Below are 21,473 nucleotides of genomic sequence, written 5' to 3' on the forward strand. Positions count from 1 at the left end.
TTTAGAGTACCCAATTTTTTTTCCAATTAAGGGGCAATTTAGCGTGGCCAATCTACCTGACTTGCACATCTTTGGGTTGTGGGGGTGAAACCCACGCAGACACGGGGAGAATGTGCAAACTCCACACGGACAGTGACCCGGGGCCGCGATCGAACCCGGGTCCTGAGCGCCGTAAGCAGCAGTTGTAACCACTGCGCCACAGTGCCGCCGGGTGAAATTTGAATTCAATAAAAATATGGAATTAATGACCATGGAACCATTTTAATTGTTGCAAAAACCCATCTGGTTCATTAATGCCCTTTCAGGAAAGAACCCGGTCTTCCTTATCTGGCCTGCATGTGACTCTAGATCCACAGCAATGAGGTTGACTTTTAAATGCCCTCAGGGATGGGCATTAAATGCTGGCCCAGCAGTGGTGCCACATCCTATTAATTAATTTTTTTAAAAAAGAAACTGAATTGGACTGGTCCTTTAAATACTGCTGGCAGAATTTTCCAAAAAAATGGCGAAGTGTCAGGTTCTGACTAAAAACAGGCATATTTCTCTCCAGAAACAAAATCAAGTTTTCTGATGGGTGGCATGGGGATAGCGCTGCTGCCTCACACTACCAGGGACCTGGGTTCAATTCCAACCTTGGGTGACTGTTTGTGTCAAGTCTGCACGTTCTCCCAGTGTTTGCTTGGGTTTCCTGCGGGTGCTCCGGTTTCCTCCTACAGTCCAAAGATGTGTAGGTTAGGTGAGGTAATGGGTTTATGGAGATGGGGCTGGGGAGTGGGTCTTAGTTGGATATTCCTTCAGAGGTGTGGACTTGATGGGCAGAATGGCCTCCTTCTGCACTGTAGAGAATTTATGATTCTATGATGAGCAGATCCGCCTACATTCGGTCAAAGGAAAATAGGGAGTGGGGGGCATCTTTTAAGCTCACCTTCTTCTGCAAGAAAAATAATCTCCCTGCCCCCCTCCTTCCCAGGACCATGGATGTCATCAACGCAGGCTTTGAAGTGACCCCACCTCCCCCCCTCCCTCCTCCACTACTATGGAAGTATCAGGGGAGAACTCGCCTCATGTTCATCGTCCTGCACCCCTCTCCATACCCACAATGCACAAGTGGAAGTCCTACTCCCTATGCCAGTGTGCCAGGGGGCAATGCCCAGCCATAGCCCTCAACCCATGGACCTCCAGGCACCTCTGCCCTGCCTGGCATGGTCTTCACGACTGGCTTTCATTTTCAAAACAAGTAGTGATTTGCGCCGGCCTGGCGCCACTGGGGAGCGAGGATTCACCGGGGCCAGGCGCTACAGCGTATATTTAAGTGCATGTACATTTATGGAAATCTTGATCATGTCACCAGTGGAGGGCGGGGAAGATCTCAAACCGAGATCTTGCTGACACAAATCCCGTTATGACCCTCTCGCGGGATTTAGAGGTCACCACTGGGTTTGCGGCCGTTGCAAACGGATCTGAAAAATCACACCCTGTGGCTACAAGAGCAGGTCAGAGGCTAGGAAAGAATCGTGCGGCGAGTAACTCACCTCCTGATTTCCCCAAAGTCTGTCTATCATCTACAAGTCAGGAGTGTGATGGAACATTTTCCCAATGCCTGGATGAGTGCAGCTCCAACGACACTCAAGAAGCTCGATACCATCTAGGTTCTAGGACAAAGCAATCCGCTTCACTGGTGCCCCATCCACAAATATTCACTCTCTCCAGCACTGATGTACAGTGGCCCGTGTGTACCATCTACAAGATGCACTGTAGGAACTTACTATATCTGGAATACTTGAGGAAAATAACATATTAATTTATATGAAAACTTGATTAAGTACACGAGGTAAGAAACAGAATGCTGATAGGGTTAGATGAATCGGGCAAGTGGAGGCTTGTATGAAGTATAAATACATGTACAGGTTTGAATAGATTTAAAAATAAACACCAATAAACAGTGCTGTTTTAAAAATGTAAACAAAGCAGGTACTCGATTGCAAGGCCTTAACTCACCATCGTGTTGCAGAATCACAATCAGAATGTTCTACCTCTCGTTACAATTTAGATTCTTTCTGAAATCCTCTCTTAGTTTGCAGCAAAATGCAGTTCCATGGGAAGAATCACACGTTAAAGTTTGCAACTGTACTAGGGTTTTGTCAGCAGATTAAACATTCCTTCTGCAGCGCTATCGCTCAAGAGACTGCACAGGATGCCCACTGTGACTACCTGTCTATATTGAAAAGAACAAAATAATATCATGACAGACTCGATCCTTTCGGTTGAAACCAGTTAAATGTATGAAGTAAGATTTCTAATCACACCAGAAGGAAAAAATATCTGATATATAAAGAGAAGTACAGTGCTCGATTTACACCGAACTTTAATCTGCCTCAAACATTAGAGAACTTTCATCTTAAAGAGCCTTTTAACAGAGCCTTTGGTGTAACAAGGACACGGAATTGCTCCAGTGAAGTTTAGTCCCACCTCTACCATGTGGAGACAAAGGGATGAAGAGCACAGAAAATCAGGAAGCAGAAAATCAGCAGGCTTCTATTACATTCTAGATCACAAAGACATCTCACACTGGGCATGGAACTGGGAACAAAAAGGAATCAAACTGAAGACTGTTCATGTGAGTAAGTGGAATTTAGGTTCAGGTGACAAGGTATCTGGGTCTCTTGTGGTCAGTGACAGATCAGGGGCGAAGTTCTCCCGAAATGGCGCGATATCCGCCGACTGGCGCCCAAAACGGCGCCAATCAGACGGGCATCGCGCCGCCCCAAAGGTGCGGAATGCTCCGCATCTTTGGGGGCCACGCCCCAACATTGAGGGGCTAGGCCGACGCCGGAGGAATTTCCTCCCCGCCAGCTGGCGGAAACGGCCTTTGTTGCCCCGCCAGCTGGCGCGGAAATGACATGTCGGGGCGGCGCATGCGCAGGAGCGTCAGCGGCCGCTGAAAGTTTCCCGCGCATGCGCAGTGGAGGGAGTCTCTTCCGCCTCGGCCATGGTGGAGACCGTGGCGGAGGCGGAAGGGAAAGAGTGCCCCCACAGCACAGGCCCGCCCGCGGATCGGTGGGCCCCGATTGCGGGCCAGGCAACCGTGGGGGCACCCCCCGGGGTCAGATCGCTCCACGCCCCCCCCCCTGGACCCCGGAGCCCGCCTGCGCCGCCTTGTCCCGCCGTAAATAGGTGCTTTAATTTACGCCGGCGGGACAGGCAATTTATCGGCGGGACTTCGGCCCATCCGGGCCGGAGAATCGAGCGGGGGGGCCCGCCAACCGGCGCGGCGCGATTCCCGCCCCCGCCGAATCTCCGGTGCCGGAGACTTCGGCAACCGACGGGGGTGGGATTCACGGCAGCCCCCGGCGATTCTCCGACCCGGCGGGGGGTCGGAGAATGACGCCCCATCGATCCAACTCTCAGCAGTTTTATGATGGATACATGTCACTGTTTAATGATAAGTATGTATTTAATCCCTGATGTTTTCAGGGTGAGTCCATAGTTGTTCCTCTTCATCATCTTGTGGAGGAAAGCCTGGAAGAACTGCATGCTAGCCTTGAAATTTGAGCAACACATGATCGGAATTAGAGTTGATGAAGCCAAGGCACTATTTCGCCAAAATGTTCAAAACATTTTGCACCAGGTGTTCAGATAACCAGTTCAAATCAAAATGAATGCTTTTGAGCAAGTGTGTGTGAGAGAGAGAGAGAGAGAGAGAGATAGAGAGTGTGTGTGTGTGTGCAGGCAAATCTTCAAGGTGAAGGAAGCATGTGTTCTCCAGAAACTCCAAATCTCACATATCTATCTAACAAAGGTGTCAGCAATAAGGAACCAGTTCAAAACCCTTTATCTCCCTTTGTTCACAAAACACTATTATTTTATTCATTGATCTATTTTGGGGAATAATTAAAACACTTGCGTGTCACAATATCCCATCAGCCTTCCAGTATTTGGAAATCAAAATGTCAAATTGAAACAGATACAATACAATTTGTACCTCCTGGGAAGCGTATTTAAACTTCTTTGCTTTTAAAAAGCAATACCAGTAAATTTTCTTCAGTGCAACACTCCCAATGAGTTAATGAGGATATAGTGAAGTCGGCTTCAGATCAATTACAATTTGTCAGAGGGAATTCATTTTAAATTGGGTTGCTCTCAAATTATTTAGTTTATAGAATGGAATGGCGTGGAGGGAAAGACTGCCCCCAAGGCACAGGCCTTCCCGTGGATCGGTGGGCCCCGGGGCCAGATCTCTCTCCCCCCCCACCCCCCTCCCGAGGGCTCCGCAGACCGCCTGCAGAGCCAGGTCCCGCCGGTACGGACCTGGTGTAATTTACGAAAACGGGTGGCCACTCGGCCCATCGTCATCGTGGGCTGGAGAATCGCTTGGGGGTGGGGGTGGGGGGGGGCTGCCAACGGCCACTGACTGGCCGGCGGCGGAGTGGGATTCAGGCTGCCCCCCGGCGATTCTGCGGTCCGGCTGGGTCAGAGAATCCCGCCCCAATATCCCTCGATCCCCTCAGAGACCAGAATTCTCTCTATTTCGCCCTTAAGTATATTCACAGCGCAACCTCCGCCACCCTCTGGGGTAGAGAATTCCAAAGATTCACAACTCTCCTGTGTGAAGAGGTTTCTCCTCACCTCTGTGCTAAATGATCAACCCCTCAATCCGAGACCCTTTCATCGAGATTCCCCAGGCAGGCCTTCCAATTGCAGCCAGGAGGGGAGAAAGGGTGGTTTGACAGTTCTTTTGCACATAAATAATTGCAATTATTTCTCAGCTACAAATTCTGCTTCAAATAAATAATTTCTTTACTATCATTTCCACTTTGATTAAAACTGAAAGTCAGTTTACCACAGGAAAAACATTTTTATCAATTCTCCACCCGAGTGCTCTGATTTTAAATGGACTGAAATGCCTTTTACGGTGCTATTTAATGGCCTCGTCACGTCCGACCTGGTGGCGCGGCAAAGCCAATGAATCTCGGGAGGCCAGGCCACTGGAGACTCCCGAGTGGTCAGGGACACGTCTCCCTCTGGCACCTAGTCACCCGGCAATGTCATCCGGGCACCTTGATAATGCCAGCCTGGCCCTTGGCACTGTCACCCTGGCATTACCCAGATGCCCGTGTGACATTGCCAGGCTGGCAGTGGCACTGCCAGTGCCCAAAGGGTGCCCAGGTGCCAGGGTGGCACTGCCAAGGGTCTGGGCCTGAGGGGACCTTACCCATGAAAGGGTGGGGGGGTTTGCGGTGTATGTAGGGTGGAGTGGTGAAGAAAGGGTATGAAGGGGCTTAAAGAAGGCTAGGTGAGTGAAGGATGGGGGGCCCTGAAAAGGGGGGCCCCAAAGGTGGGGGGGGGGGCGAGCCCACAGTGACCCCATAGTGAAGAATCCTCACGTAGGGGGGTGGGAGGTAATGCCTATGTGAGCAGGTGGTGACATTGCTCCTGGGTGGGGGGGGTGGGGAAGCCTCAAGCACACTTGATCGGGACAGCCTTTCAAAATGGCACCCTGATCTCGGCGGAGCCGGTCTCGCCGGCAAGTTCAGCTCCTCAATGTTGAAAACATTTGTGTGTGGGCTTGACCAGTGAGAAACTCCTCAAGGCCCCAAAACATGACAAAGGACACGATTTAACAGGAGAAGTTCTAAGTGCCGTATCGGGCGTAACTTCCCAGGTGCTTTTCGACAGAGGAGCCAGCGAAACCGCAACTCGTATTTAACGGCACCTAGTTACGGAAATGATCCTCCATGATCTTCACAGCGGAAATGTCTGTTCCGCTAGCTGGATCAAGCCCAGCGGCTCCTTGCTAAAAAGGGTGAACTGCTCTGTGGTGGTATGTATTAGGGGTAACACGGTACACCACGATGCCGACAGGCTATTGGTAGATGGATACCGGGTCCTGATAGATTCTGCCGCCTACTGGGCTCCACCCAGAAATGCCGGTATAAGAACCCAGATTTCCCCCAGCAGCTGCATTCTGTACCCAAGCTGCTGGGGATCAAGTTCTGCTCAATAAAGCCTTTAATTGATGTTACTTCAACCTGCCTTGCGTCATATTGACGGTACAACATGCTCAGAAATGCTTCCTCTGAACACACTTGTCAAGGGGGGGGGGGGGGGGGGGGGATCAGCCATAGTGCCACCAATGACACCTGGGAGGCAGTAGCAGCAACCGTCAGAGTGGGCAGCGTGACCAGGAGGACTGCTGTCCAGTACAGGAAGAAGACCAATAACCTCCACCGGGCAGCATGGGTAAGACGAAACCGCCCCTTTGTATTGGTTCCACCTGCCATCACCATGACTCCCCCCCCCCCCTCCCCCGTCAACTGCTGACATCTCGCATTTCCACCCCCTCGCCCCTCACTCCCAAGCATACTACCACACCCATGCCCTAGAACACCCTGGCACCTATCAGCACTACTGCTCCATGCCCAGGAGCAGTGGCCACATATGCCATCTGCCATAGACACCCCCTCCCTTATGCATCAAGTGTGCAGCTCACATTGCTCTCTCTTTGTCCTCGCAGAGGTTAGCCCATAAGGGGCAGGAAAGCATCCAGACGGACAGGGCTCCGGACATTAGGCGACATGCATGCTATCAATTACCTCCTGGACCTGGGACATCCCGGCGATGGCGTGAATCATGCTGCCTGGGCATCTTGTTGGACATGCTCCAGCTCACGGTTATATAGTCAGCTGCCCGGATATACAGGGCACCCGTGACTTCAGGGAAGCACGTCTGGGCTCTAGCTTGTGATATGCCACATAAGTCCCCGCACGAGCCTTGGAATGAACTGGTGGCGCATTATGGGTGTAGAGAATTTGGTGAATGGCCTGTGGAACCCACAGGTGCTAAGCCCCTCACCCCCCCCTCCCCACCCCCACCCACCCCAGCCCAGGGGCGACCCCCAACCAATGGCGCCCAGCCCCCTGACCAGGCCCGTCCCCTCCTAGGGACAACTTCACATGCCCCCTCTCTCAAGGACTGGAGCTGCAGCTCGAGTGCCCCTGGGCTGAATGCCTGAAAACAAAGAAGGCTATTCACCTCCTCCGATCCCCTCAGCAGCCATTGCACACGGTTTCCGTTTTTAAATAGGAGTGCTAAACGGCACTCACGTGACTTCTCACAGGGGTGCCGGTTAGTTCCCAGAAGGCCATTGGATGAGGCATCCATCTTGTTAATGAGATGAAGATTGCCCTTAAATGGTGGCAATTGGTGTCTCGACACTTCTGGGCGGGATCCAGAATCTGCCAACAGGGCCGGTTAGATCGTGATCCCTTAGGCGCTCGGCGTGGCCCGGGGAATTCCAATTTCTGCCTCTTCTGCGATTTAACCGGCACGCACGGATCCTCGCCCACCGCAATGCGGCCGTTAAATCACGGCCTAAGGTGTAGTTGAATAGCGGTGTGAATCTCACCCAAAAAGCTCCGAGAAGCACATGTCGATCTGACCCAAAAATACACTTTGAACTCTTCTGGTTGAATCACGCCCATAGAGAACAATTTGCTAGTTATACTGCGGCAAGTAGTCACTTTCTTAGTAAATTTTAAAAAATAAAGTCAAAAGCTTTCAAAATATGCCCAGTGTAGCCTCGTGCCTTAAATGAGACAGCTTGATTTTTGAAGCGACTCAAAAGCCGTGAAAAGAACTGCAATTGACGTAATTTGAATCCTTTTTTTTTTTTGAACACATCAATAATATTAATCAGGCTTTAGAAAGTCAGCCAGATAAAATGCAGGTGATTAGAATTTCAAGTATCTGCACTCAAAATATTTTCTTTTATATTTAAATTCTGACCCGTGTGGCGTATCATTTATTATGCAATGGAATTTCATTCCCGCTTCAGAGCTGTGTTTTTCTATGAACTACGTCTCAGAGCGAAATAAATGATTTCATGCACAGCTGGCCTCTTCATATCCCAGTTTGCTCCATTACCTGTGGAACCTTCCTGTGTATTTGAAGTTTGAAAGCAGTGCGCACATTCTTCAACAAAGGGTTGCTGATATGGCACAACAGTTACTCTTCACTTCCTCCCATCAAACCACATTCCTGTGAAATCGTGTGGCCTGGATTTCTGGCTGTGCTTAATGCACAATTACTATTTACACCAGAAATGACACAGAATAGGGTCTGTATGTAGTTAGGCACTAATAGGATACAGTTACAGCAGAGAAGCCCATCCGGTCTCTTCTGAATCTTTGAAGAGGCACTTCAATGAATGACATTCTCCTGCCTTCTACCTGTTAATATAATTTGCACAGTAAGAAGTCTTACAACACCAGGATAAAGTCCAACAGGTTTGTTTCGATGTCACTAGCTTTCGGAGAGCTGCTCCTTCCTCAGGTGAATGAAGAGGTATGTTCCAGAAACATGGACCATGCAGACACTGCGACAACGAATGAACGGACATCGCGTGACAATCACCAGGCAGGAATGTTCCCTTCCAGTCGGGGAACACTTCAGCAGTCAAGGGCTTTCAACCTCTGATCTCCGGGTAAGCGTTCTCCAAGGTGGCCTTCAGGACGCGCGACAACGCAGAATCGCTGAGCAGAAACTTATAGCCAAGTTCCGCACACATGAGTGCGGCCTCAACCGGGACCTGGGATTCATGTCGCATTACATTCATCCCCCACCATCTGGCCTGCGAAATCCTACCAACTGTCCTGGCTTGACACAGTTCACACCTCTTTAACCTGGGGTTACCCCATCTCTGGATCTGTAAAGATTTAATCACCTGCTAATGCTCGTATTCCAAGCATTGTCTGGTATCTTTGAATCTGTCTATATATATGTTTCTGGAACATACCTCTTCATTCACCTGAGGAAGGAGCAGCTCTCCGAAAGCTAGTGACATCGAAACAAACCTGTTGGACTTTAACCTGGTGTTGTAAGACTTCTTACTGTGCTCACCCCAGTCCAATGCCGGCATCTCCAAATCATATAATTTGCAGTACCGAAGGAGACCAATCGGCCCATCGAGTCTGCACCGGCCCTTGGAAAGAACACCCGACTTAAACCCTGTTGCCCTGCAATGCTTCCTTTCTGGATAATAATCCAGTTTCATCCCGAATGCCTCAATTGAACCTGTCTCCACCACACTCTCTCAGGCAATACATTCAGATCCTAACCACCATCCAAAGAGTTTTTCCACATTATTCCGCCAATGCTCAAATCTCTGGTTCTCGATCCCTCCACCAATGGAAGCAGTTTTTCCTGATGTACTCCACCCAGACCACTTATGAATTTGAATACTTCTATCAAATTGTCTCTCAACCTTCTCTTCTCCAAGGAATGATTTATGCACGTATGACACCCAGGTTCCTCCGCTCCTGTATTGTCTCTCCATGTTCGCCTGATCATTAATGCATCACTTCAGACTTCTCTGCACTAAATTTCATCTGCCACTTGCCTGCCCATTCCACCAACCTGTCCATGTCGCATGTCCTTTTGAAGGTCTACTCTCTCCTCCTCACAGTTCATAATACTTCGAACATAACATAAAAACGTAAGAAATAGGAGCAGGAATAGGCCAGTTGACCCTTAAGCCTGTTCGGCGTGTCAATTATGATCATGGATGATCTGACGTGGCCTTAACTCTGCTTTTCTGCCTTTCCCCATTAACCTTGGACTCCCTCGTTAATCGGAAGACTGTCCAACTCAAACTCAGCCTTGAACATATTCAATGACCCAGCCTCCACTATTCGCTGGGGGAGAGAACTCCAAAAACTATATGACTGTCTCTGAAAATAAATCCCATCTCATCTCTGTCAAACGGGAAATCATTTCCCATTTCCCATAAAAGGGCACTAGCTCAGTGGGCTAGACAGCTGGTTTGTGATGCAGAACAAGTCCAGCAGCGCGGGTTCAATTCCCGTACCAGCTTACCCAAACAGGCGCCAGAATGTGGCGACTAGGGGCTTTTCACAGTAACTTCACACTTCACACAAAGATTATTATTTTTATTATTTTGATACTGCCCCGTCATTTTAGATTTCCCCCACTAGGCGAAACATCTTCTCAGCATCCACAATCCCCAGGATGGATTCACATACTAGACACTCAGATCCCTCTGTACTGCAGCATTTTACAGTCTCTCTCCATGTAAATAATATTCTGTTTTTATATTCTTCCTCCCAAATTGGACAACCTCACATTTTCCCACATTAAACTCCATCTGCCAAATGTTTGCTGACTCACTTAACCTAACCCGTTGCAGACTCTTTGGGCGAGATCATCTGGCTGTTCACGGCAGTGGAATCTTCCAGTCCCGCGAGTGCCGCATCCCCTGCCGCGGGTTTCCCGATGCCGTGGGATGGATTCAATGGTAAATCCCATTGGCAGCTGCGGGACCAGAAGATCTTGCCTTTGGGCAAAAGTGGAGAAACCCGCTACAGGGAGGCCAGAGAATCTAGCCCTTTCAATCCTAACCTATTTTTCCAACTATTGTTGTGTCAGCAAACTTGACTACAGTACAGTCGGTCCCTTCATTGACATAGACTGTTAATAGTTGAGCCACGACACTGATCCCTGTGGTATTCCACTATTTATAGTTTGTCAACCTGAAAATGATGCAATAATCCCAACTCTGTTGATTCCTGTTAGTTAGCCAGTCCTCTACCTATGCTAATATATCATCCCCAACATCATATGCTCTTCTCTTGTGCAGTAATCTTTTATTTGGCACCTTATTGAATGCCATTTTGAATTCTAAATACACTGGTTCGCCATTATCCACTCTGTCAGATCCTCAAAGAACTCGAATTAGTCAAATACGAATTTTCTTTAACAAAACCATGCTGTCCCAACCTGATTGTATTACAATTTTTAAATGTCCTGCTGCTATCTCTTTAATAATGGATTCCAAGTTGTGCATCATCTGCAAATTTTTAAACTATACCATGTACACCAAGGTCTAGATTATGAACATATATCAGGAAGAGCAGGGATCCTAACACCTATCCCCGGGAATTCCACATTATAAACCTTCCTCCTGCCAGCAAATCAACCACCAACCATGACTTTCTTGGTTTCTATCACTCGGCCAATCCACGTTGTTTTTGTACCTTTAATCCCATGAGTTCCAAGTTTGTTCACGTCCACTGTGCGGAACTTTATCAAATGCCTTTAGGAAGCTGATGCATACCAGATCAACAGCATTACCCTCATTAACCCATTCTTGTTGTTGCATCAAAAAACTCAGTTTAACACAATTTTCCCTCAACAAATCTGTGCTGGCTTTACTTCATTATCTCACATTTGCCCAAGTCTCCCATCAGTTTTGTTCTGATGTTAAACTGGGGTTAAATTGACTGGCCTGCAGTTGGTGGGTTTATCCTTACACCCTTTTTTTGAACAAGAATGTAACATTTGCAATTCTCCAGTCCTCTGGCACCATCCCTGAAACGAACGACAAATGGAAAATTATGGACAGTGGCTCCACAATTTCCACTCTCACTCCCCTTAGTATTCTTGGTCCTGGGGTGTTATCAACTTTATAAGTACAGACAGCCTACCTGAACTCCTCCTTATCAATTTTAAATCCTTCTGGTCCCACTCCACCTTCTACCTGGCTTTCACTATTTCTATGCCTATAAAATATATTTGGATTCTCTTTTATGTTTGCCACCATTCTCTTCTTATACCATCTTGGGATTCTTTTTATTCCCTTATTGAATTCCCCTCTGAACCTTCTTTATTCAACCTGGTTTGTGGTTGTGTGCTCCACTTGATACCTGACAGAAGCATACTTTTTCATCTTCATCTTAATTTCCATCTCTTTTGTCAGCTCTGGAGCTCTGGAATTGTTTGCCTGACCTTTCCCCTTTGTGGGAACATATCCTATCTATCTCTTCTTTGATAGTATTCCATTGTTCAGTTACAATCCTGCCTGCCAACTTTTGATTCCAATTGGTCTGGGTCAGAACCATTCTTACCCCTTCTGTGTTTCCAAAGTGCATTTTGAAGGATGCTTCTGCATGGCGTCATGATAGAGACAGCAGCTTAACTTGTGGGGAAACTTTGGCCCGGGTTCACCAATGCACTCTACCACTGCATCACCTCGGATTCACCCAAGATTAGCTTCTTGCATTTTGAACCAAGATGGTATGACCATCTGCATTTAAACAAATTGGTGTCCTAGCAACATAGAGAACTGTATCAAAATATCATTGCAACTGCAGGCCCATATCATATTTGAAACATTTAGGAGCATAGGAACAAGAGTAAATCAGTCCTCACCTTCAAGGCTATTGGATCATGGCTGATCGATCTCTCAATTCCATTTACCCATCTTTTAACCATATTCCCATGGACGGCACGGTAGCACAGTGGTCAGCACTGTTGCTTTACAGCGCTAGATACCGGGGTTCAATTCCCGGCTTGGGTCACTGTCCGAGTGTAGTCTGCATGTTCTCCCAGTGTCTCCGTGGGTTTCATCCAGGTGCTCCAGTTTCCTCCCACTAGTCCCGAAAGACGTGCTGGTTAGGTGAATTGGACATTCTGAATTCTCCCTCAGTGTACCCGTACAGATGCCGGAGTGTGGTGAATAGGGGATTTTCACAGTAACTTCATTGCAGTGTTAATGTAAGCCTACTTGTGACACTAATAAAGATTATGATTATTATTATTATCCAATGATCATTTACACAGATAATAATTGAACAGGGAGAAATCTTTACTGTAGAAGACCATTCAGCCCATCCAGTTTGCATTGGCTCTCTGAAAGAGCATTCTACCCAAACTCACTCCCTTGCCTGATCCCCATAACCTTGCACATTCTTTCTTTACAGCTAGCAATCCACTTCCCTCTAGAATACATCGATCAGAAGAGCCCACATCAAATGAGGAAAATTAATTCCAACTTCTTCTTCCTCCTGTGGAAATCATCTAATTTCCAGGTGAATCCTTGGGTAGCCATTTGACAATGAAATATGCTATTGGAAAATTACTTAAGCTCAGTAATCAAAGTTGGTGATGTTAATGGATAAATGCAGAATGCGTTCTTCTGATATACCACAGGTCTGCTATTTTAGCAGAGGTGTTAAGCCATTGCAAGAAAAGGTATGTTAAATCAATAGGCAAAGGAATATCATTCAAACATTGTGCATGAGATTTTGAAGCCTCCCATCTGTTGGCAACAGGACAGTGGAACCCTGAAAACTGAATAGCTTACTGCCCCATTCTTGCAGGTGGGATGGCTGTCCCATCATTCCCAGCGTTCCCCATCAGGTGGTTGCAGCATCCATAATCCAGATTACATTCCTGTTTTAAGGCAGCAATCGGCAGCACGTTTGTCATGCACAGGCTGTTCAGTATCAGATGGTGATCCACCCAAATGGAAGATTTGAGGGGCTGGGAAGAACAAGAGTGTTCCTGTAGGCTCCATAAAACAGAGCGATTACACAGGGGAACCAAAACATGACAATGTTCTTCAACATTTGCTTCTTTTGTGACAGAAATGGGAAACGGTGAGGTGTCTAAGACGGTTGCCATATTTTTGACAACTGCAAATGTTATTTTCGCCACCACAGTTGTCAGCATTGAAAGTCCATTATTTACCTAAACCCTTCATGATTTTAAACAGAAAAGGTTTCCCAATGGCTTAAGGATCAATAACCAGAGGGCAAATATTTCAGATGACTGGTAAAAGAATGAGGAGTGAAATGAGCGACAGCTTTTTAATGTTATGAGTGCTTATCGCTTAGGATGCATTATCAAATAGGGTGTTGGCTCTATGTTCAATAGTAGTTTTGAAGGGGAATTACGTACATACTGAAGGTGTCCCCCTGTGCCCATCAGAGGCATCCTCCTGCCCAAGGTCATGCCCCTGCCTTAACCCTCCCCCCAGGGTCCTCAAAAGCCTGCTCCCCAACCTCCCTCACCAGGCCCGCCGACACCCCGGACACACCTTCAATTTGGCTTCCATATCCCCCTCTTCTCCAGGTTCTGGTTGTAGTCCCAGCTCAAATCTGGCGCTGCTGAGATTATATTGGCTGGCAGTTCTCAAAGACAGGACTTCCTTCTCAGATGGGGACAAAAGTTTGGCTGTGAGCCAACTGACGCCTTGCCGAGCACGCAATCGCTCAGGGCACCTCACCTTTTCATAGGTGGGCTCCTTACTCACTTTTTAGTCCAAGGTGGGGAGGGGGCTTCCACAGTGCCTTCTAAAATCTCGTTCTTAATTCCAGTTCTGTTTTGAAATACTTTTCCAGATTTAGCTTATCTGTACTATTCACCAGATTCCAGACTTTGCATCGTCACTTCTTTCAATGATTAAAAATTAGAATGTTTCCAGCTTTTCTTCATCTTTCTGACTACATCGACCTAAACATTCAACAAAATACTCCTGAATAAATTGGAACTTCAAATACAAGCAACATGTCCTTTATGGATTTTGAATGCCAGCGCCTTCACAATATGTTGTTTACATTGCTTTCCCCAACAGTTGTGAGCTTAGCATAGTCTGAACTGAGAATGCTGAATTGTAGAGTCAGTCGGATTCAATGCTGCAAGCACTTGCACTGAATTACAATGGAAGGCCTGAATTTACTGTCAGTGCATAGCAGAATTACACGTTAATATAAAATGCAGCACAATTCTGGGAGTAATTTAACAAGCAAATGCTAATGTGAAAGCCCACAAATTTTCCATATACCCTGGCAGTGGGGAAAGGATTAGTTGGAAATGTAGCTGAATCATATCTGGATCAATCTATACATAAGCTGACCTATTAATCATGCCCCTAAATAGTAAGTGTTCAGCAAATTATGGATTTCCAACGGAAATGAAGACTTGAAAATATTACCAAGGAGGTCAAAAACATACAAAGCACCACAAAGGATGGAGCACTACTGCCATGACTGGAGCTTCTTCAATGGATTCACTTATTCCACAGCAGCCCACCTTCCACTTCATGCTCATTTTTGCAGCATATCTTTAGATGCAAATGACAGGTGAGTTATTGTTGCTCAGAGTACAAATGTCCAGTTCTGGACTTTGCCTCTACATTAACTACCACAAACATCCGATGCCAATTTGTGTCGATGGCAAGTGCAGTCCTTTGCAACAGGACAAGAACAGTGGCAGAAGACTTGAAAGCTCGCATTTAGCAAGAATCACTTTTGGCCCAACAAGAAACTGCACTTGCACAGCAGACAGTTAATGGAGCAACACTGGACTGGGATGCCATTTAAAACATCCAGGCCCTTCTTCCCCAGGAGACAGTGGTCGTCAGGTGCATGGAAATTTGCAAAAAGGAGGTAGGTAAACACTTATTAGTGTTTCGTATTTTTTGCTGTGTGTGTGTGTAGAACCAGAACGTTAAAATAAGCATTGCTCGAGTGGTGGACTTGGAATGAAGCTAAGCATCATCAACTTTTGCTTTCACTCAGGGTGGCACAGTGGTTAGCACTGCTGCCTGACAGCACCAGGGTCCTGGGTTCAATTCCAGGCTTGGTGACTGTGTGGAGTTTGCATATTCTCCCCGTGCCTGCGTGGGTTTCCTCCGGGTGCTCCGGTTTCCTCCCACAGTCCAAAGATGTGCAGGTTAGGTGGATTGGGGAGGCTAAAATTGCCCCTTTGTTTGGGATTACAGGGTGTGGGATTGGGCCTAGTTAGTTTTTTTAAAAATAGAATTTACAGTGCAGAAGGAGGCCATTCGGCCCATCGAGTCTGCACCGGCTCTTGGAAAGAGCACCCTACCCAAGACCACACCTCCACCCTATCCCCATAACCCAGTAACCCCACCCAACACAAAGGGCAATTTTAGACACTAAGGGCAATTTAGCATGGCCAATCCACCTAACCATCTTTGGACTGTGGGAGGAAACCGGAACACCCGGAGGAAACCCACACACACACGGAGAACGTGCAGACTCCACACAGACAGCGACCCAAGCCAGGAATCGAACCTAGGCCCCTGGAGCTGTGAAGCAATTGTGCTAACCACTATGCTACCGTGCTGCCCGTAAAGCGCCTAGTCGCCACATTCCTGCGCCTGTTCGGGTAAGCTGATACGGGAATTGAACCCGCACTGCTGGCCTTGTTCTGCATTACAAACCAGCTGTCTAGCCCACTGAGCTAAATATTTCAAATCTTTCAGTTAGGGTGATCTTTCAAAGCGCTGGTGCAGACTCTGGGCCGAATAGTCTCTTTCTGCACTGTAGGGATTCTATGATTATATGATGTGGAGGACTGGTGAAAAGGACAAACAGTTAATCTGCTTAATGCTTTTTCTAGCTATTTTTGCAGCTCATTATGTGTGTGTGTACGGGTGCACATGCGATTGTACCCTTTCACCAGCGCCCCTTAAACAACAATCAAACAGAAACCTGAAGTATGCCCGCTGTTGAGCAAGTCTGATTTTTTTTTCACACACCTGACTGTCGAGTAGGACCACCAGAGCTGCCTCGGACAAATGAGGCCTGAAAGGCATAAACACAGTCGCCTTCACCAATTATGTTCAAGTCTTCCTCATCCGAGAAGGAACGCTCAAATCCATTAGCATAGACCTCCGTTAAAATTATCTGGAAAGATAATAAAGAAGCGGAGGTCAGAAGATTACTGATAACTCAAGTTGGTTTAAAGAATAATTTCTAACCAGTAAATATCGGCCCGGATCTTTCGCAGAGCGGCAATCACCTTCGGATTGCCATCGGTCTCCATCGAAGAACTCAGCACAGCACAGCAAAGTGAGGTGGAAGACAATTGTCTTGTCTGTTTATGGCCCAAGCTGTGTTTGTTAGTTTAACTGTCCAATGTGAATGATAGTGAATGGGTGAATGTTAGTGAATCGGTAGGGTAGTAGAGCAGGCAAGTAGAGGAGGCGAGCAGGTGGCTGGGTCTGAGGGGCTGAAATAAGTGGGTGGGGTTCAGGAGTAGGTGAAGGGGCAGGTGGGTAAGGTTTGGGGTAGGTGAAATGGTCGGTCGTCAGTATGGCAGAAGGGTGGGGTGGCAGGTGGGTGGTGGCTATGTTGGTAGGCAGGTAGAGTCTCACATGGGTACGATTTGCATTGGCAGAGGTTGCAGGTGGGTGATGTGGCAGGTGGGCGGTGTGGCAGATGGGTGAGCTGGCACTGGACTCGTAATCCAAAGGCCAGACTAATGCTCTGGGGGCATGGGTTTAAATGTCACCACGGCAGCTGGTGGAACATAAATTAAATGAATAAATCTAGAATTAAACGCTAGTCTAATGGTGTCCATGAAACGACTGTTGATTGCCGTAAAACATATTTGGTTCATTAATGTCCTTTAAGGAATGAAATCTGCCATCCTTACCGGCACATAACCCCAGATCTACAGCAGTATGCTTCACTCTTAGGTACCCTCTGAAATGGCCTAGCAAGCCACTCAGTTGTATCAAACCACTGCAAAGTCTAAAAGGAATGAATCTGGATGGGCTACCCGGTATCGACCTAGACACTGGAATCTAACAACACTGTGACAATTCCTACACCACATGGACTGCTACGGTTCAAGAAGGCAGTCCACCACCACGTTCTCATGGGCAATTAATGATCGGCAATAAATGCTGGCCTAGCCAGCGACACCCACATTGCATAAATGAATAAAAATAAAAGGTGGTCAGGTGGCAGGCGGATAGCACGGCAGAGTGTTGAGGTGGAAAGTGGGTAGGTTGGCTGGTGAGGTGGCAATGTGTGAGATGGTCGATGAGTTTGGGCCGGTGTATGGCGGCGGCAGTCAGGCCGCATTGGAGGTTGACTGTGTGGCAAGCACTAGTTAGGGTTTGGTCAGTGGATCAATCAGCTGGTTAGAGGGAGTTGTTGGGTCAGGTCAGGGATTTACCGTGGTGGAGACATAGGTGTAGTTCGTGGGGGATGAGGGGATCAGCTTGTGGTTAAGAGATCAATCTATCGGTTACCCAGGGGCTGCACTGGGATCTTTCTGTTTAACGTTTCCTGGGCGGCGATTCAGCTAAGTCCCACAGAACTGACCGAGGTCTCCAGTCCAGCTCAGAGTTGCAGACTCTCACAGAGGATCCCTACGCACACCTTGGGTATGTCTGACCTTTGACAATCCGGAGACCGGATGATCTAGGCCATTGGCTTTGGCTGTGTGCGGAGCAAGGGTTATGCCACTTATAATGAGGCGGTTTATGAACAGTGGGGGGTGTACGTCAAGGCCCCTTTAGGCAAATATTAACCACATTTTACACAGTAAGAGTTATCTTACTCTTGATTAAGCTCACTGTCCAGCTTTAATTGCTCCCTGTTAAATAAGTACTCCTGTAAACGTTGAACCTGAACTTGTATGTTTCCAAAGATAGTACAACAATGTAAGGGGATGGATTGAACCCAGGATTTGAAGTAACATTGTTCTTGAAAAAAAAGTTTAGCAAACTGTTCGTCCTGTTTCCATTCAAACCTGCCACTGTGTAATGGAGACCTATCAGCTGCACATCACCAAATGGCAAATCTGAAATGCAACTCTTCTTCCTTCCTATACTGAGTGATAAACAATGAGATAAAACCATTACTTTGTCTCTCTTCCAATCCCCCATATTTCAGATACTCTCTCTTCTTTTTCCAACGGTGCCCACTTTGACTTTCAAGAGATTCCTTCCTGCCTTAAGTGCCTGAGTAAAATACACTTTACTATCAGCCAACAAGATCTTCAAGGAATATTGTTAGAAAACTGGGCTACCCCTGCATCCTTCATTTTAAAACTCTGGCGTCACCATAAATGCTAAACAAGCATCAGGGTGCAAATGCAGTGGAAGTGATTCCCTAAGCCTCTGATTTACAACAAGAGGGAGATATGCTAATTGAAAGCACTTCGGAAAAGTAAGGTAGTGGGTGGGGCAGCATGGTGTAAGGAGAGTATTGCCAACACCACAGAGTGGATGGGCAGGGACTCTTTCCCAAGGTGGAGGTGTCAGTCATCAGGGGGCATAGGTTCAAGGTTCGTGGGGCAAAGTTTAGAGGAAACATGCAAGGCAGGTTTTTTTGTTTACACAGAGGGTGGTGAGTGCCTGGAATGCGTTGTCAGGGGTGTTTGTGGAAGCAGATACATTAACGGCGTTCAAAAGGCATCTTGACAAACACATGGATAGGATGGGTATAGAGGGATACGGCACAAGAGGGTGCTGAGGTTTTTGGCAAAGGTTGGAATGACTGGCACAGGCTTGGAGGGCCAAAGGGCCTGTTCCTGTGCTGTATTGTTCTTTGTTCATTAAAAGGTGTCCCTGGTTTTAACCACCCCAGCATTGGCAGCTGTGCCTTAAACTGCCTGCAGCCTTTGATTCTCGAATCTCCTCCCTCAATGGAGGAGGGGGGGAATTAAGACTCTTGATAAAACCTATTTTTTAAATTAAAAGTTTTTGTATACTTGCCCTAATATCTAAGGTGACCTGTATCCATTTTCTTTTTAGACCATCACTCCTTGTGACTGGTAATCAGTTACGTTCCACCAGAAACACTCAGATCCAGACCTCGTCACTGTCTTGATACATCAATGCAAGTGCGGAATATCAAAGGAGAGTAAGTTCCCTTGCCATCAAGTTGGCATTGGAATGAGGTAGGTTCTTTACTCAGAGAGTAGTAAGGGAGTGGAATGCCCTGCCTGCAACAGTAATGGACTCGCCAACACTAAGGGCATTCAAATGGTCACTGGATAGACATATGGACGATAAGGGAACAGTGTAGATGGGCTTTCACTTGCTGGATGACATAACATTTGCCATCAGATCACAGCTCAGGTGATCTGCAGTTGGCATGGGTGCGAAAGTAAGATTATTAATTATGCGATTTAGTCATTAAGATTCTGAATGCTTACTGAAGCATAACAAAATAGATTAACATAACATAATAATGATCGGCATAATTAAGAACATTTCTTCATATATCACACTCAGATCTTATTTGTACCTGATCTGGAGTTATTTTGCCTTCGTCTGCCACCATTTTCCGGAGCGCAGCAACAGTTCCAAGGAGCGGGACTGCCAGGCCTACCCTCAGATACCTTTGATGCTTAGACTGCAAAACTAAGGTTACAGTCAAGGCCCTAAAAATAAAGAGAAATAATCCACGAGGTGAGCTAATTACACATAGACAGAATTTTTGTTTCATTGAGATGATTAATCATATTAATTTGATGGGTTGGGCTTTAACTCCACCCAGTAACAGAAAACACTGTCAATTCATGAATATTACAGATCACATGCAAGACAGTGACGAGGCAAGAGTTCTAATTTAGTCCAGTTGGGCCTGCATATATCGTAATCCCTGAATATCGGAGATCCTTTGCCCCCCATGTCGTGTTGGGTGTTCCGATACACAAACAAACCAACACGGTTGTAGATGGTACAACTTGGTTTTAATATTCTGTACAATAATAACTATTAACTTCTGGCTGTGGTTCGTACTTCACCAGCTAACCTGTGGACCCAGCCCTAGCACTATCTTAGTGAGGCACTCAGCACATGGTGTATGTCTGAGTGGCACGCTGTGAGCTCTGTGCTCGGAGTTATCTCCTGTTAGAATGAGCGGGAACTTTGGTGTTCCCCGTTTTATAGTGCGTGTGCTCTCACTGGTGATTGGCTGTGATGTTGTGGGTGTGTTGGTTGGTCCATCTACCTGTCCATCAGTGTGTGTGTGTGATTGCACCATGATATATTAATATGGATATCATGACAGAGTTCTAATTCAGTCCAGTTGGGCCTGCATATATCGCAATCCTTGAATATCGGAGATCCTTTGCCCCCCCCGCCCCCCCCACCTTCAGCATTCATGAAATCACGAACACTTTAAATTGCAACAGGCGGTTTCTAAATTTATTTTAGTCAATGGCACCATAGATATCTTCTAGCCATAGAACAGATTACTTTAGATCCAGCACTGTGCAATAAAAAAGGGCTGATTAATAATCTTGTTGCAAAAGAACCATTAGGGATGAGTGAGCACCATACGATAGAATTTTACATTCTATTTGAAAGTGTAGGTCAATCTGAAACCAGGGTGTTGTTATATTTGAACAAATGAAATTATGAAGGTACGAGGGGCAAATTGGCTGAGGAGGATTGTGAAAATACATTAAAAGGTATGAAAGCACACCGACCACAGATCACCCTTAAGGAATTATTACACACTTTAAAGCAGTTATACATTCCTTCAAGGCATAAAAATCAAAAAAGCAAAGTCAGTCAATGGTGGCGAACAAAGGAAGTTGTGGGCGGCACAGTGGTGAAGTGGTTAGCACTGCTGCCTCACGGCACTGAGGACCCGGTTTCGATCCCGGCCCCAGGGCAATGTCCGTGTGGAGTTTGCACATTTTCCCCGTGTCGGTGTCTCACCCCCACAAGATGTGTAGGATAGGTGGATTGGCCACACTAAATTGCCCTTTAATTGGAAAAAAATAATTGGGTACTCTGTAAATTAATAAAAAATAAAGCAAGTTGAGGATTGTGTAAGATTAAAAAAAAAGACCTATGAAGTTGCAAGAAACAGTAATAAACCTGATGATTGGAAGGC

The 21,473-nt window shown here is 46.8% G+C and overlaps 1 protein-coding gene across 1 annotated transcript in view; it reads right to left on the minus strand.

Annotated features, from left to right (window-relative positions):
* usp43a (ubiquitin specific peptidase 43a) overlaps positions 1–21,473 on the minus strand; it is a 601,867-nt gene that overhangs the window by 209,241 nt on the left and 371,153 nt on the right. The window contains exons 5-6 of the mRNA XM_072483264.1: positions 19,872–20,007; positions 16,364–16,511 (exon numbers count right to left, since the gene is read on the minus strand). Coding sequence (XP_072339365.1) covers positions 16,364–16,511; positions 19,872–20,007 — 284 coding nt within the window. The remainder of the gene's footprint in view (positions 1–16,363; positions 16,512–19,871; positions 20,008–21,473) is intronic.

This window comes from Scyliorhinus torazame, chromosome 18 (assembly GCF_047496885.1).
Source record: "Scyliorhinus torazame isolate Kashiwa2021f chromosome 18, sScyTor2.1, whole genome shotgun sequence".
Taxonomy (NCBI): Eukaryota; Metazoa; Chordata; class Chondrichthyes; order Carcharhiniformes; family Scyliorhinidae; genus Scyliorhinus; species Scyliorhinus torazame.